Raw genomic sequence first — 17,286 nt, forward strand, 5'->3', positions numbered from 1 at the left:
AAGGCTTCGAGATTACATTCTTATAATTAACACACAACCCTCCTTTATATTTGCATTTACTTTATTTGATATATTACAATGTCACGGACAGTGCATCTGCGCAATTCATGTGGCAACAGACCCTATCGAGGTAAAAGAAAGTTAAAATAGAAAATAAACTGACAGCATATTCATTAAAATGATCATATATTTAGTCAAGTTCCGAAAAGTCATTATGACGTAGTACGAAGCAACCAACCAAGAAAATCAAGAAACACAAACAGTGGATCCCTTTCTTTGCATTCAGAGAAACAAGAAGAAACATTTCGGAGCTGATGCGACACTGCCCCCTAGTGGTAGTTTTTGGAACAGTTTATAAACTATCAGATTAACTTTTCCTTATTAAATTTTCAGATATAATTTGATAAACACAATAAATAAAACAGTAAATAAAAGAGCTTTTACACCTCTTTTCTTTTTCTACACACTTCTAGTGTTTTTTTTTTTAATTCCTTTTTACAACACGGTGAAGCTGTGCATCCATTTACTTTCTTCATCATACTGTGAGGGCACAGCTGGAATGCAAATGTAGTGAGTGGAATGTGAACACTCCACCTGAAGCATGCTGCACGAGAAGATAAAACAGACACCTTAAACAAAGAAAAAAAAGAACCTTGGTCGGACAACTTAAAATGTGCAAAGATGGAGGAAAAAGGCCTTTAACAGCTGCATGTAACAAACACCCTGACATGTTGTAAAATGATCCAGTGGTTTGTTGCACTGAGAATTTCTCTCTGCAGTGACAAACATTTAGAGTACGATATCATTTCAAGCAGGTAAATAAATAAACGTCGAAGATGCGGCAGGTTCTGCAGCAAAGAAAACAAATATTCTCCACACTGAAACAGCTCAGACCCAGTACACTTCACTGTACAGAGAGCAAAGGCACACCTCATATGCTTATAGATCCCAGTCTGAAACATTAAAACCCAAACACATCACTCACAACAAAATAAAGCTTCATTCAATTGATTGTGTCCCTCACACTCCTTCAGTGATGACCTTATGGGACACCATAAATGATTTTTTTAAAGTGAAAATTTGCAAATGTAAATAATATAAAGTAACCGTAAAGCTATAGAATTTTTAACAATCCACAGAAACAACTGTAAAAACGCCCACATACAGTATCATAGCAGCATTTCTAATCAGTATTCCTCTCTGTGTGAACAGTGGTAACCGTTCCTGCAGCTGCTCTCTGCTGCAAGGATCACTGCCTGCTGAGTGTGTAGACATTAAATGTAACTGATGGTAAACACAAACACATGCGGGCTTTCTCATTCGTCATCGATCAGCTTCTCCGCTCCGTTTTCCGCTTGTCTGCCAGCACTGCTTCCTCCTCCCTCTCCGCCTCCCTCTTCCTCCTCGTCTTCGTCTGTGTAGGAGAACGGCTGGCTGCTGTAGTTGATCATTGTGCGGGAGAGGTCCACCTCGATGGGGAACACATCCGCCTCCTTCAGGACGGCGTAGCAGTCATTGTAGTAATGCGACATGCCCGAGACGAAGCGCTGCAGCTGGAACACGATGTCCTGAACTGGAGACGAGGAAGAAAGAAAACAAAAGCAACATGTTGATGCTACTAAATCATCAGCATCTGTTAACAGGCCACGGAGGAAAGAGGAGGGAATAGCTAAAGGTGAAAAAAAGCAAGAGCAGACCGTGTTTCTGATCCAGCAGCTCTATCTTCTCCAGGACGTCTTTCCTCATTTTGGCAAAGCGGGCGCGGGCTTCCTGCCGACACCGAAGCACCAAACGGTACTCATAGTTACCAGTGCTCACGCGGTACAGAGGCTCCCCCATGGCCTGTCAGAAGAAAAATAGGATTTACTGATTCATAACAGACATGTTTTCAGCTGTGGAAATCCGAGGAAAGCTGCGCCTTATAGCCAGTTCTTCCCCAGAGTGCTTATTCGGAAAATGGGAGAAAAAAAACTTGCACTTGCTAAGTCTGCATCAGTGTGGTGAACTAAAGTTTGACTGTGAGCAGGAAGGATAGAGAGGCGGTCAAGCTGAGATGGTAAATATTTACACCTTTTAAAAAGAACACCTGTTATCACTGAGTCTGACTCTAATCTAACAACTGTGTACAAAACAGAACATGATTAAACGCAGTCATCTCAAGTAGCTTCATACTTCAAGGTACCATCCCTAATACTACAGAGAGAGAAACATAATGATCTCATGATAATCAAAGATGGGCATCTATAGTTAGAGTCTGCAGATACAAATGTGATGTTTCGTCTTCTTACAGTCAGTTTTTCTAACGTTTTCAACATCTTTCTGCTTTAGAACGTTCAAAAAGTAGCAGGTTTTGGTTATATTTTTCCTGGGGTCAAATTTTTCCTCATAGAAGAATAATCTGACGCACTGAACAGGAAGAAAACGTTGCAATCAAAATGTCAGTTTTACATTAACTGTCAATATCATACTGATTTAATTAAATCGGTAAAAATTGTGACTCACAATGCTGCTGTATTCTTCATCATCCATTTCCTTCACCTTCAAGCAGTATGACTGAAAGACACAAAAAACCCATCCTGTTATTCAACCTACAGACTGACAGTGAACTTCAGTAAACAGAGTGACAGCACTGCAGGTCTCACCAGATATTCAAACTTCACATCCAGGTACTTGCGGATGGTGAGCTTGGTGTCTGGTATGGCCTTATTAAGGTACGTGTTCAGATCATGGAGCATCTGCACAACGAGAGAGACTTTAAAATCCAACATCCACTGGAAAACTGACATCTTACATAATAAATTTCACTCTGACAGATTTAAGGAACACAGTACAAAGTACACACAGACAGTATAAAAGCCTGACTTTTTTTTTTTACAAAGCTTTGTTTAAAATGAATGTTTTTAACTGATGTGTGCACTTTTAGTACAATGAATGACTCAAAGCATAAATTAACCCTCATAATGTCCTCCCGATTTCCATACAGCTGTTGTCCTCAGGGGTCAAAAATGTCCCCACTTCATTTGAGTGTTTTTTAAAGTATAAAGTATAAATTGTCAATCAATTCAGTGTTACATCTTAGTTTTACTTAAGACCAACACATTAACACAAAATTTACCCAACATTACACATTTTAGGGCCACCAGACCTTGTTTACAAAAAATACACCCTGTTTTTTAAGCGGAAATAAAACAAGAAAATAAAATATTTAATTGTTTAGATAATTTTGACTATCTGACTAACTACAGAGTGCTGTATGTTGAACTTTAGTGAAAAATTTGTTTTTGAACCATTTAACATTTTTAAATGGCAGCACATAATCACACCTGTGGTCCTCAGGGGTCAAAAATGTCCCCACTTCATTTGACTGTTTTTTAAAATATAAATTATAAATTGTCAATCAATTCAGTGTTACACTTTAGTTTTACTTAAGACCAACACATTAACACAAAATTTACCCAACATTTTACATTTTAGGGCCACCAGACCTTGTTTACATAAAGTACACTGTGTTTTTGAGCAAAAATAAAATGAGACAATGTAATATTTAATTTTTTAGATAATTTTGACTATCTGACTAACTACAGAGTGCTGTATGTTGAACTTTAGTGAGAAAGTTTTTTTTGAAGTGTTTATAATTTTTAAATGGCAGCACATAATCACACCTGTGGTCCTCAGGGGTCAAAAATGTCCCCACTTCATTTGAGTGTTTTTTAAAGTATAAATTATAAATTGTCAATCAATTCAGTGTTACACCTTAGTTTTACTTAAGACCAACACATTAACACAAAATTTACCCAACATTACACATTTAAGGGCCACCAGACCTTGTTTACATAAAGTACACTGTGTTTTTGAGCGAAAATAAAATCAGACAATGAAATATTTAATTGTTTAGATAATTTTGACTATCTGACTAACTAAAGAATGCTGTATGTTGAACTTTAGTGAAAAAATTTTTTTTGAACCATTTACATTTTTTTAATGGCAGCACATAATCACACCTGTGGTCCTCAGGGGTCAAAAATGTCCCCACTTCATTTGACTGTTTTTAAAATATAAAGTATACTTTGTCAATCAATTCAATGTTACGTCTTAGTTTTACTTAAGACCAACACATTAACACAAAATTTACCCAACATTTTACATTTTAGGGCCACCAGACCTTGTTTACATAAAGTACACTGTGTTTTCGAGTGGAAACAAAACAAGAAAATAAAATATTTAAAAGTTCAGATAATTTTGACTATCTGACTAACTACAGAGTGCTCTATGTTGAACTTTAGTGAAAAAGTTTTTTTTGAACCATTTATAATTTTTAAATGGCAGCACATAATCACACCTGTGGTCCTCAGGGGTCAAAAATGTCCCCATCTGGTTTGATTGATACTTAATTACTATGAAGTGGATTTTTCCCCCACTTTTAATTAAAACTTAATTCAAACATTCTGACACATTTTTTTTATTCCATTTCAAATTTAAGTCTGTTAAAAACCTCATAAAAATGAATTTTTTCTTTGTTTTCGGGTAAAAAATAAATCAAATCATCAGTTATTGTGATTATCGTTTCACAACCAGAGTCAGTTGCTTTAGCAGATGATCACAGACGGGTTTATGTCAAAGTTAATTTAGAAAGCTGTTTTTAAACTACTTCAAGTTTTTTACTGGCAGCAAATAATCACATCTGTTGTCCTCTGGGCTCAAAAATGACCCTGTTTGCTTTGACTGTTTATAAAGCCATAAGTATAAAATATCATCCATCTCTGTGTTTCAAGGTTTTATTCAACTTTATTCCAACTCATTACCTGACAGTTTTCTATATTTTGGCATGGTAGGAACACCAGGGCATGGGTCTGAGTGAAGGCAAACTTTCATGTCCATATTTGACACAAGTGCAGGAGGAAGCTCAGGTTTATTCCTCTGCACTGGTCCCATCATGGACAGCTTTCTTTTCTGCAGTTGCAGGCAAGGGTCATATTCAGTAAACAAGTTGTTACAGGTGATTGTTTTCTTTTGGAAACCTGCAATGTTAGGGACAACTCGCGTGTCCTGACTGCAGGACAGACCGTTTGCCATCGTACACTAGCATGTTCCATGTACAGCTGGACCTGGCATGACATACTGCCATGTTTTTATCTCATAGGTTTACTTGGGATGTTCTGTTGGAATGGACAGAGTCCTCTGAACGGGACTTTGTGCTCATACAGTCACATCAGTATCAGGATCTTACATCACAGCAGGAGAAACACCCACTTGTTCCATACACCTCAAATGGGAGCGCGTTTGTGTCATGAACGACAGGGCTCGCAAAATCGCTAGCCCAACGTCGCGGAGCTAGTGATATCTCCAGTCGGGCGATCATATAGCCCGACGGGCGGGGCCCTGCACGATGATCATCTATTGTGTCTTTATCAAGAAATTATATCCTTTTTGCGCTTCTATGATTAATCTTGTGTCACCTTTAAAACTGCTCTACCAGACTCAGGATGTCATAAACTGGCCGTAGCGACTCCACTGGATGTAGAATCAACATACCCACATAAGACTACAGCTGCATTCGATCCATTTTTTTCCCCTCTTGTTGTCCCTCCTTGTTCGTCATTGAGTTAGCTGTAGAGCAGCTCATCTGCTAATTGGATGGTTGTTGGTTCAGTCTCTGTGTGCTCTAGTCTGGAGTTCTTACCAAGGTGTCCTTGGGCAAGTTACTGAACCCCAACTTGGTCTCTGATGCATCCATTGGCATGTGAACGTTAAAAAGCAGAATACAAGCAGAACACTGTGTATAATGCGTTCAGTGCTCGAGTAGAAAAGCCAATGAAGGAGTATGGGACCTGGCATATGTGCTTGGACTGTGATAGATTATCTTTCTCTGTGGCACATGAGAGAGTCATGCATCGTCTGTCATTGGGATGTTAGAAGACCAGATCAATGTTTCCTCACATTACTGCAAATATGCCTCTGTCTCAGCTGACTCCTCTTTCCTGCTTGATTCTTTGTCTTCATCATAATTGAAATGGATGATGTGCAGTCCTCTGACACATCTTCTATTCCAGTTTCACATTCTGAAAACTCAAGAAACTTCAAGAAGCCCAGTCACTTTCTTTCCAAGTTCCTCAGACTACAATGCCCTGGATGCCCAAGAACCTACTTGAACATAGTTCAGATTCTTCATCACTTTTCTTCACTTCATAGCCTTCTTCCACTTCTGCAGGTGGGTGATGTGCTTTTTCAGAGAAAGGGTAGCATGTGCTCTAAATATTGACAATATTTTCTATATCTTCTAACCCTGGATCTTCCTGAACATTGATTCTTCCTCCTCATTATACTAGAGGACAATATGTGCTTTGTCCTACTGGTCATTGCTTTGCACAACATGGTAAAAAAAAGTATGCTCATCAAAGTATGCAAATCTCTAGTGCAATGGAGGCTTGTGAGCATACTTTCTGTGTATGTATTATTGTAGGGTCTACCTTACAATACGAAGCACTTTGATGCGACTGTTGTTTTGATTTGGCGCAGTATAAATAACATTTTATTGAATATAGAGCACCTGCCTCCTCATTGTGCTGCCTGTTGTTGTTGTTGTTGTGGTTGTTATGACCAGTGCTTGACCCCAAACATCAGTGATCCAAGATCAAAGATGTTTGATAGCAGTATGTTGTGAAAATACGGCCTTTTGCAACACTTTGTACTTTGGGGTCATTTTTGTCCACGAGGACCACAGGTGTTATAAAATCGAATAAAAACCCCATAAATAAATCAAATTACTTAAAACTTATTCCAATCATGCATAGTATAGTAATGAATAACTTCTGTTATTTTCAGACCATTTGATGAATAAAAAACATATTTTTGATAGCAAAAGATTTCTGTAGAGGACAAAAATGACCCGTGGACAACACAAGGGTTAAATCTGTACTTACAGGTTTGATGGTCTTTAGTAGCTGAATGCCGTATTTCTCAATGTTGCGGTGAGCATCAGCAAACTTCACAAAAGCCTCGCTGGCAGCAGCCTGGGGCTCTCGTACCCCGATGACAGAAAACACATCTCCAAATGCTGCAAAGGGACAAAACCAGAAACCTCTCAAATATAGCTACGAGCAAAGATCTGCTAAAGTTAGAAAACAAAAAGTATTAAATACAACTCCACCAGCAAGCAGACATTGTATGAAAACATGACATTTTTATTCATTTTATGGTCATGTTTCAACTAAAAGCTCCACCAAGTTTTAGCCTTTATTGAGGAAAAAAACAACAGCAAACTTCCACTTGGGGTGAGAGTGGATTATTCCACTGGTGTAATACTGTTTTTATCATTTGTGATTTTGGATATAGTGACTGACCTCTGTGGGTTTGAGAAAGCTCAAAAAACGCCCTCAGTAGTCTTTTCGTGTGCTCCATCAGCCCTGCAACGCAAACAGAGAACAACAGGATCTCTGTGGATTAAAAGCTCTCTCATATCTGTGATTATGGAGTTTTCACACTACATGATTAACTTGTTTAGGTAAAGAATCTTATCATTCGTTACCTTTGTACAGCTCTGCCGTTTTCTCCAGCTCTTCCAGTCTTTTGACAAGTCCATCTGCAAAGTACAACGAGTTAAATCTAAGTAGATATGAACAAACCTGCAGTTACCATCCTAGCAGTCTTACCATTGCATAGAATAGCTCTACTGAGTCCAAGAGCATCCGCTGTTCCTGAGCTCAAATTCTCTACAAGTCGATGTTTGACTTTTTTCAGCACTGAAACATATAAAATATCAATGTTTAACACAAACTAACGCAGCAGTGAAAAAGATTTGTTGAGAATCTGAAAGAATGCAGTACACAGCACTGCAGTGCACGCTTCAAAGGAAGTAACATAAACATAAATACCTATGTCCAGAGACTTCCCCTGTTTTGGATCAGCCTGCAGCTTATTGTAGTGGATTACTGCCTCTCCCTGTGAAAATAGGATCAACAGTTAAATAACCCAAATAAATAAATATAAACATGGGATGGTGAAAGGAAGAGCATCTATTGTAGCAGTACTAAATATAAGAAATAGAACTATGTGTTAGCTTTTGTTGAGATTATGCAAGAATGCAGTACAAAGCACTGCTATGCATGCTTCAAAGAAAGTAACATTTCACCTTAGTACATAAGTTAAAATTAATAATGTGCAACATTTATGGTGTTAAGTGTGAAATGTATTTTCAGTGACGGGCAGCAGCAACACCACCTAATCCTTTTAATCCCACACTGAACCCCATCTTTATCCCACCACGCAGGAAGTCATGGAATTTTTTGGGTTGTGAACAAAGGATGCCAAAAACAACAGCGCCACTATTCACCGGTGATGGTACGCCACATGCTACGGGCTATTGTCCCGACCTCTTCAGCACAGCTTAGCAAACCAGTGAAGTCACTCCTACAGTGTCCTGTCTGCAGTGGGAAGGTGGGCTTACACTCATATCTCACTAACTGTTGGACTGTGCTGGACATAAAAAAGTGAGTCATCTTTGAATTCTTTTCAAAATTTCTTTTAAATGACACACAGTGTTTCAACATGCAAGTAAAGCTATGGTTTGGTTCTTTTTTTTATTCATTATGGGGCATTGGTCATCAGAGGTGAGGGTGAGTATGATGAGTCGCTGTCTTTAGGTTTAAAAGATTAAAAACAGGAGTTTAATAATAGAGCTCATGTTAACATCATTATTTCAACAGGGCTGTCATAAGACTTTCACTGCAATGATACTATTATTTTATTCAAAATAATCCATGGAAATAATCATCACATCACAACAACTACCAAAAATCTGAAAAGGCTAATAAAGCTATCAGTCGAATGCATCTTTTTCTTCAGTGTGCATGGAAGTGGTGAGCGTTTTTGTAGCTACAGATGCACAAATGACTGTATTATTATTCTAAACTGTGTGCATTATTATCACACTGGTAATATTCAATGTTAAATAGCAGTTATGGTCAATAGTGTAATGCTGAGTTTTTAATAACCTCCCACTTTCAGAGTCTGTGTACCTGCACAGCTTGAATCATCTTGGCCACCTCCACCTTAGTTTTGCCCTTGACTGCTTTCCCGTTCACACCTGTGATTTCATCACCTGCTGCCAGCGTCCCATCCAAAGCTGCTGGTGTGTTATCAAAGACCTGCAAAGCAACAGCAACCACATTTAAAAAACCGTGACAAAGTACAGTTATTTTTCCTGAAAAAGAGGCGATAAAGCTGCATTTAATGACCCATATGCCAAACAACAGCAAACTGAGACAGATACAGTCTTATAACATTTAAAGCATGATAGAAATATCTGGTTATAGATGACATTTTAATAAATAAAGTCATAATAAATTATTCTGTGTGCACCTGAACAATGTAGAGGCAAGGGCAGTACTGAGCCCCACCACCAATGCTGATGCCTATAAGATTATTAGCATCTTTCTTCAGAGTCACAGTCCCAGGCACTGTTGGTATCCCCCTGTTAAGAGAGAAAAAAAAACACTAAATTGAGTTTTGAAGCATTTTGTTCAGCTTATTCTGGGACATTCTGTAATGAGGGAACTGTATCACAGTTTATATCAAGACATTCACCCTATCAGTTACTGTTTTAGATGTTTAATAATGTTTTATGTTTATAATGTATGAGAAGCATATGTGATTCGCCTGGATGGGTAGAGAAAGCTCATTAATGACTCACAGTTTGTCCTCCTCCAATTCATAGTCCATATCTGTGAACATTGCAGGACAGCGTCACTCCTGTCCCTCAGAAACCTGCGACAGAGTACAATAAAACAGAAATCAAAGGAAGTTTTAACTGGATCTAGTGATCAGAAAACCCAAGAAACGCTCATTAAAAGAGTGACAATCAGAACACGTTTAAGAGTTTGAGCTACCGGCGAATTTGAAAGTAGTCTATAATCAGATGGACTATCGACAATCACCAAAATTGGCAGCTTTGCTTTCCTGATGCGGCAAATTTAATCGCTGTGGAGTCAGTGAGGAAACGCTGGAGCAGAGCAAACAGCTGGTAACCCGCAGTGCATGCTAACATCCTAACAACAACCATTTAAATACGTTTTAATTAATGTAACTGTTGCACTTAATATATCTGCATGCACACACAAACCAGTCACTGTTAGATTTCATTACAGTGACCGAGGTCAGTAAGTTGGATTATTAGCTGCTAGCCTGTAGGCTAATAGCAGGTGTATTTAGCTAATGTTGTCCCCTGAAACGTCAGCAGGCCATTAACAATTTACCTTTCTTAGACGTCGCACAGAGTCGTCATAAAGATATTCTTTAGTGTGCATAAAATCAAAATATCTTTTGTTGAATCGCCCTTTTTATTCGCAATTATCTCAACTTCTCGATCTAAAGACAGCTTCTATTTACTTTATTTTGTCACTTCCGGCAGGATGACGGAAGTTGTTGTTAAGACGTATTACCAAAGGAAGGACTGGATGATCATTTTCTAGTTTTGTCTTAGAGTCTATAATTCCATATTCCTCAGTGTAAATGATACAGATTATTTCTTTTAAACTTCTCATCAGCTCATATGAAAACACTGTCATTGTATTTTCCAGATTTAATCAAAGTCCTTCCAGGATTCACTTGTTTCTAACTTAGACTACGCGTTTTACTGCCATCCTGTGGTTAGAGTGTCAACCTGCACCTGCATGAAATTTGTCAAATATAATATTATTACAGACTGTTTTTGATGGGAAAAGGGATGTAGATTTGACTAATGATCTTGTTTGTAGAAATTTTATTTGTGAAGCATACAAATACAATTGTTGCAAAATAGACTTATTGCATGGGTATGGTACACTAGTATAGATTATTTTGTTCTAGAGTCATCTGCAGTATATTGAAGGCCCTTATTAATGTGCAAAATGAATTCCAATGAAAAATAGAAAAAGCACATTAATTTGTTCATTTACTAATTTGCTGTTACAGGTGATTAAACAGAGTAGTGCTTGTACTGAATATAGTATTTGGCAAAGATGATGATGATGTTGAATGAGTCAGTGTTAAAAGAGAATCTTACTTAAACTCATGTCTTGCATCATAAATAAACTAGAATTCACAGTTACCCCATTTACCTTTTTTTCTCCCAGCACAGTAGACTGTACCTCTGTTGAAACTCCATCATCCAGGACTGTTCACCAGCAACCAGTATGAGTATGGTAAGCTTAGGTTTGTGTATGCCACTACATGTCAGCAAATTAACTACATTTTACCCTTTAATAAATTATTTGCAAAACTGAAAATGCAAAGTTATTTCATTCTCAAGACTTCTTCAGGTTATATTCTAACCATGTGTTCAGGAACTCGAACTGAAGAATGTGGATTTGAGAGCTGGAGATGAGCTGAAAATAAAAGGGGTAATTCTGCATGATGCAGAGAGGTAAGCTAACAAAACTCATTTATTTTTTCCATACAGTAACCATATAAATTGAATGAAAGCTACATATGCTGTTAATCCTGCAGTAGGAAAATCTAATCTAGCACAAAGTGGACTTTTACAAATTATATTATATTTTGTACTCCACTGTGTGATCTATGTGTTCAAAGCTCTGCAAGCCATTGATATTAAAATCAAGTTTGTACAACGTCTGATCAACAGATTCCAGATTGATCTCGGCTGTGATGCAGATGACCTGGCACTGCACTTCAATCCTCGGTTCCATGATGACACTGATGGTGCTGTGCTGGTGTGCAACTCAAAGATTGCTGGTTGCTGGGGCGATGAAAAACGGGAAATTCACAACCCCCTACAGAGGGGTGCTGATGTCAAGGTGAGGGAATGTGATCGAAGTAAATGATGATGTACTGAGTGTCTGAGTATTAAAAATATCACAAAGGTTTTTGATTGGATCAAATGGATATTTGATTTACCCACATAAAACACAAAAAACACACTAATACTCTTGCAGATATTAAGCTGGGCGATGCAAGTTGGGTTGCAATTGATTGTGTCTTGGAAAAAATGTTTACTTATGAATTAATTTTTCTTCTGTTTCAGATTGTGTTGAAGCTGGCTGAAGACATGTTTGAGGTGGAACTTCCTGATGGACAGGAAGTCCAGTTTCCAAATCGTGTTGGTATGGGTACCATCAGCTACATCAGAGTCACGGGGGACTTCAAACTGAAATCCTTTAAGATCTGCTAAGAGATACAACTGTAGTAAACAGATGCTGTGTTTAACACTTTAGTTATAGATGAGGTTTGACTGTCTGAATGTTATTCTTACAATAACAGTCAGTTATTGACTGAAGAATCATTAAGAGATAAAGAGAAATTAATACATTTAAGTGATTTAAAATGTCCTGTTGTGCAAAAATGATATAAAATGTTTACAGTCAAATAATCATGTTTTGTCATCTTTAAGGTTTTGCAGCCTCTCACAAACACAGTATAAGTCGAGGCATGAAAGAGTAAAAGTATGATACAGAACAATAGAAGAAAATGCAAATATATTAGTTCTTTGCTAAATCCAATGACTGATTATTTATAGTTATGTAAACATGCAGATAAAACATGCAGAGAAAAATGGCTCCAAATGATACAAAATGCATGTGGGGCACGAGGGTTCCTGGTTAACACTTTTCTTTGTGGAGTTTGTATGTTACTTGTGCCTCCATAGGTTTCCAGTTTCCTTTGAAATGCATGTTAGGTTAACTGGTGATTTGGTGTACAGGACTGCACAGAGTCCAGTGGAAACTTTCTTTTTCACATGACTTTCATAGCTCTAGTCTGGTCTCTCAAACAGCTCAGAGTGCTTTAGACTCCCTTATTGTTTCAATAGAAATCAGGAGAGTAAGTAGCTGCTCAGTTGGCATATTAAGTGTTGAAGTTCATGACAGTTCAATTAAAAAAAAAAAAAAGATTAAAAGTATAGCGTGCTTGGAATGGTGGTCAGTGAAAGCTTCTTCTACATGGCAACACAGCTTAAGTTAGGAAAGTTTGATGTAAATAAACCACAAGACTTTTAGAACAATTTGAATTAGACAGAAAAGACCAAAGATTTTTGGCCGTAATGCACAACACAATTGGTGAAAACCAAACTTGCCACAGGACCTGGGCACCTTGCAGTCTTTGAGTCACATTATAATTCTGATCATTTAACAGTACATATCCATATAGTTATATATATGTATAAAAACATATCTCATACTTGTGAGACTTCAGAGGTGTAAACATCACAGCAGATGCCTTTGAGTCAAAGTAACTGAGAATAAAACTGAAAAATATGAAGGAGATTTTCCTGGCCTGGCTTTTAATAGCAGATAACCTTAAAAATATTCTGCAGTGGAACAAAAACTGAAGAAAACCATGACTCAACAAATGACCATTACCTGATGCTGCTGAAGTGAAGCACAGCGTCTTTTTGTAGAATCCTTTTACCTGCTCTCATTTGCCGTTTTAGCTGGGTTTTTTTTAAAATTGTTTGTGAGCTTACACCTGATATTTTGGCATTTCTGGCAAAATACACTTATATTTAAAAATCCATTGAGGATTTAATTAATTGATTTCACATTATTCAAACTAAGATTTGGATCAGAAAATCGATAGTTTTTTTTAAAAATTCACTCCTATATATTAGGTAGAAAGTGAATTATTCATCCTCAAATTGATGTGTTAGAAGCAGGAAAAATGTGTAATAGTAAGGATTTGAGTAAGTTTGACAAGGAACAAATTGTGATGGGTAGACGACTGAGTCACAGCATCTCTAAAAGTACAGCTCTTTTGGGGCGTCCCTGGTCTGCATTTGTCAGTATCTATCAAATGTTGTCCAAGAAAGAAACAGTGATGAATCAGTAACAGGGTCATGGGGACCCAAGTCTCATTGGCTGGCTTGTGTATTTCGAGATGAGCTACTTTAAAGCAGATTATCAAAAAAAAAGTTCATGGTGGTTCTGACAGAAAGGTGTCAGAATACACATAACAGTTTGGTGCATATAGGGCTGCATGGCCACAGACCACTCAGGGTGCCCATGCTGACCCCTGTCCAACACAGCACCAGAACTGGACCACAGAAGAATGGAAGAGGGTGGCCTGGTCTCATCAATCAGGTTCTCGTTTACATCACCTGGAGGACCGGGTGAGTTTGCATTGCTTAACTGGGCAACACCTGGTACCAGGATGCACTATTGGAAGAAGGCAAGCTGGCGGAGGCAGTGTGATGCTTTGGGAAATGTTCTGCCGGGAAGCTTTAGATCCTGCCATCCATGCGGACTTTACTTTGACATGTACTGCCTACCTAAGCACTGTTATGGACCATGAACATCCTTTCATGGAAACAGTACTCCCTGATGGCTTTGGCCTCTTTCATCACAATAATGTGCCCTGCCACAAAACAGAAATGGCTCAGGAATAGCATGAGGAGCACAGTTTGATCCTTGATCCATCCACAGAATGATCCAATTTGATCCATAGTTTGATCCAGAGGCAGGGTTAACTATGGTGTCTATTTTAAATGGTCCAATGAAATTTGGTTTGTTAGACTCAGTTTGTGAGAGAATATTTTTAGAGGGAAAAAAAACCTTTTGACCTGCAGCATAGACGGTCCAACAACGATCTGTCACCTGCTTATTCTGTTCTGCTGTTTGCAGCAAGGCTGTTTTCATGTACTTCCACAGATGCCAACAGCAATGAAGATGGAGTGGGATTGATCGAACAGGCAATTAAGGCTAAAAAAGATCAGCAGTTTACCCTAGATAGGCTTTGAATGAACACAACCTGGTGGAAGAGGAGGTTAGGGAATTATGGGCATATTTGACCCAGGTGACCTCCAGGTGGAACTGAAAATATTAACACTAATAAACAGTAAAATACTTGTGCTAAACTAAAAACGCTCATTCATTCTCAAGTCTTCTTCTCATTCTAATAATGTATTTCTCAGCAACTTGAGCTGAATAATGTGGATCTGAGAGCTTGAGCGGAGTAGAAAATAAAAGGGGTTATTTTGAAGGATGCAGAGAGATCCATTGTAAAGATTGTTCATTCCTTGCTCATATCCCTCAACCTCTGGATGCGTTTGGTTGACTTTTAAGTTTTTTAGTTTGTGTCATCTGGTTTATTTTTAACACTTTCAAGCAAAGCTAGAAGCTAGCATAACGTCAGGTTATATTTTTAAGCAGTTTAAAGATATATATTTAAATGAAAAGACTAAATGTCTTTTCCTTCTTTAAAAAAGGGAACATTCTTCATTTTAATGGGCTAATTCTGGCAAATTGTACACTTTAGCATCAACCATCCTCTGCAGAGCAACCCCTGAACCATGAAAAAACTCTCTTTAACTAAATATTGCTGTAGATGTTGTGTATCTTGTAACATGGGTATGGTGGGTTTTTTTAGTTTTTGAGTTGAGTTTTTTGAGTGGTTGTGGTGAAGTGCATGCCTGTTTTTACAAGATATTCACACAGGAATATCTATTCTGAAGAAGGTCTGTTAATAGACCTCTCTGCATTGAATCATACCCGTTATTAATCTCTGGCTCTCTTCCACAGCATGTTTTTTATCCTGTCTTCCTTCTCTCACCTCAAACGATCGCAGCAGATGGCCCCGCCCCTCCCTGAGTCTGGTTCTGCTGGAAGTTTCTTCCTGTTAAAAGAGTTTTTCCTTCCCACTGTTGTCAAAGTGCTTGCTCATAGGTGGTCATATGATTGCTGTTTTTTCTGTATGTATTATTGTAGGGTCTACCTTACAATATAAAGCACCTTGAGGCAACTGTTGTTGTGATTTGGCGCTGTAACTACTAAGGTGTTTTTGTTATGTTAAAATTGGTTTCTTACTTTAAATAAGTTACCTTTTGTCTCCCAAGAAGAAAGATGGTAGCTGTGTTTAAACAGTTTCCTCCCATGTATTCAATTATCTGTAGGACTGTTTGGTAAGTTTAGTTTGTGCATATACTGTATATATGATACTGTGCAAAACTCAAATGGTCTTTGTAATTTATTTTACTTTTGGAAATGTTTTTTGGAAAGTGATTGGTTTATTAACTTCTGGACCCTCTCATTAATCAAGGAGGGTTGTAGGAAAAATGATTTTTGTTTGCCAAATGTCAGATGGGACGATGAGAGGGTTTAAAATGATTTTTTGAGCACTTTTTGAACTTGTTAAAGCAGATTAAATTAACTTTCATTTAATTTTAAGTTGTAAGAAATTATTTGGTTGATTTTTGTTTATATTTCTCTACGAAATAAATGCCATATAATTTTTAACAATGAAGTCAGAATTGCGTTCTAAAACAAACCTCCCGCTGCCACCCATGGCCTTTTCTTGGACTATTTTTTGTGTTTGGAACTTAAAAGGCCGTAACAGTCTTGTTTTATTATCTTTAAAGGGTTGCAGCCTAATCTGTATCAGTAAAGCTGTGTGAGAGAACAACAATCAAATATATCAGGGATGGGCCGCTCCAGGCCTCGAGAGCCAGTGTCCTGCAGGTTATAGATGTGTCCTTGATCCATCACAGCTGATTCAAATGGCTAAATTACCTCCTCAACATTTCTTGAAATTCTCCAGAGGCCTGATAATGAACTAATGGTTTGGGTGTTTTGACCGAGGGTGTTATCTAAAACCTGCAGAACACTGGCTCTTGAGGCCTGGAGTTGGCCACCCCTGATATATTTGATTGGACTTGTTCTCTCACACAGCTTTACTGATACAGATTAGGCTGCAACCCTTCAAAGACAATAAAACAAGACTGTTACGGCCTTTTAAGTTCCAAACACAAAAAATAGTCAAAAAAAAAAATAGTCCTGGAGTTGGCCACCCCTGAAATATATCATATATCAGTCAAATCAATAAAGCCATCTAGCATTGGAATCCTACTGAATTATGTTGTGGAAATTTTAAATAAAACCTGCAAACACCTCAGTGAGCATGATTTGAAGTGAGTTTAATAACATTGCAATATGGAGAGACTCTGGTCAATCACCTAAGCAGTCTCTGAAAATGGGCGCGGTTGCTCATGTCTTATATGCCTTAACCAAACTCAGAGACAAAGAAAATTTCTCAACACATCAGGTGAGTCTATACCTTCAGCTCATCCTTGAAACCCTTCTCTTCAGAGAGAGAATTACGACATTGTTTTCTGCTTAGCCGTCACCCATTTGTAGTGCACATGCATACAACTGGTGGCATAGTGAGTCTTTTTTTTTTTTTTTTTTTTTTTTTTTTTACCTGTCCCATTTGGTTCTTTTGCCATCAGGATTATTGTCTAAAGGCGAAGAAAGATGCCCAACGGATTTACTTTACCAAATTGACCATCCCAGCCTTGCCGTAATGGTC

General features: G+C 37.9%; 2 protein-coding genes across 4 annotated transcripts; one reads left to right on the forward strand and one right to left on the reverse strand.

Annotated features, from left to right (window-relative positions):
- Window positions 1-43: 43 nt before the first annotated feature.
- Window positions 44-10,417, reverse strand: pick1 (protein interacting with prkca 1). Its single transcript, XM_003443114.4, has 13 exons — window positions 10,251-10,417; window positions 9,689-9,762; window positions 9,358-9,469; window positions 9,015-9,143; window positions 7,872-7,938; window positions 7,650-7,739; window positions 7,526-7,579; window positions 7,341-7,403; window positions 6,921-7,054; window positions 2,643-2,735; window positions 2,503-2,553; window positions 1,698-1,842; window positions 44-1,573 (listed from the first exon to the last, which is right to left on the reverse strand). Exons 2-13 carry the CDS (start codon window positions 9,727-9,729, stop codon window positions 1,317-1,319), a joined length of 1,236 nt encoding a protein of 411 aa, XP_003443162.1. The 5' UTR covers window positions 9,730-9,762; window positions 10,251-10,417; the 3' UTR covers window positions 44-1,316.
- On the forward strand, window positions 8,064-12,352 carry LOC100695382 (galectin-2). 3 transcript variants are annotated; one of them, XM_005468402.4, is made up of 5 exons: window positions 8,064-8,486; window positions 11,109-11,177; window positions 11,319-11,398; window positions 11,618-11,789; window positions 12,017-12,352. In XM_005468402.4, exons 2-5 carry the CDS (start codon window positions 11,169-11,171, stop codon window positions 12,161-12,163), a joined length of 408 nt encoding a protein of 135 aa, XP_005468459.1. In that variant the 5' UTR covers window positions 8,064-8,486; window positions 11,109-11,168; the 3' UTR covers window positions 12,164-12,352. The 3 variants fall into 3 exon arrangements, with proteins under 3 accessions (XP_005468459.1, XP_003443163.1, XP_025762564.1); XM_003443115.5 differs by lacking the exon at window positions 8,064-8,486 and adding an exon at window positions 9,770-10,018; XM_025906779.1 differs by lacking the exon at window positions 8,064-8,486 and adding an exon at window positions 9,770-10,018 and having other exon boundaries at window positions 11,114-11,177.
- Window positions 12,353-17,286: the final 4,934 nt, after the last annotated feature.

This window comes from Oreochromis niloticus, linkage group LG4 (genome assembly GCF_001858045.2).
Source record: "Oreochromis niloticus isolate F11D_XX linkage group LG4, O_niloticus_UMD_NMBU, whole genome shotgun sequence".
Taxonomy (NCBI): domain Eukaryota; kingdom Metazoa; phylum Chordata; class Actinopteri; order Cichliformes; family Cichlidae; genus Oreochromis; species Oreochromis niloticus.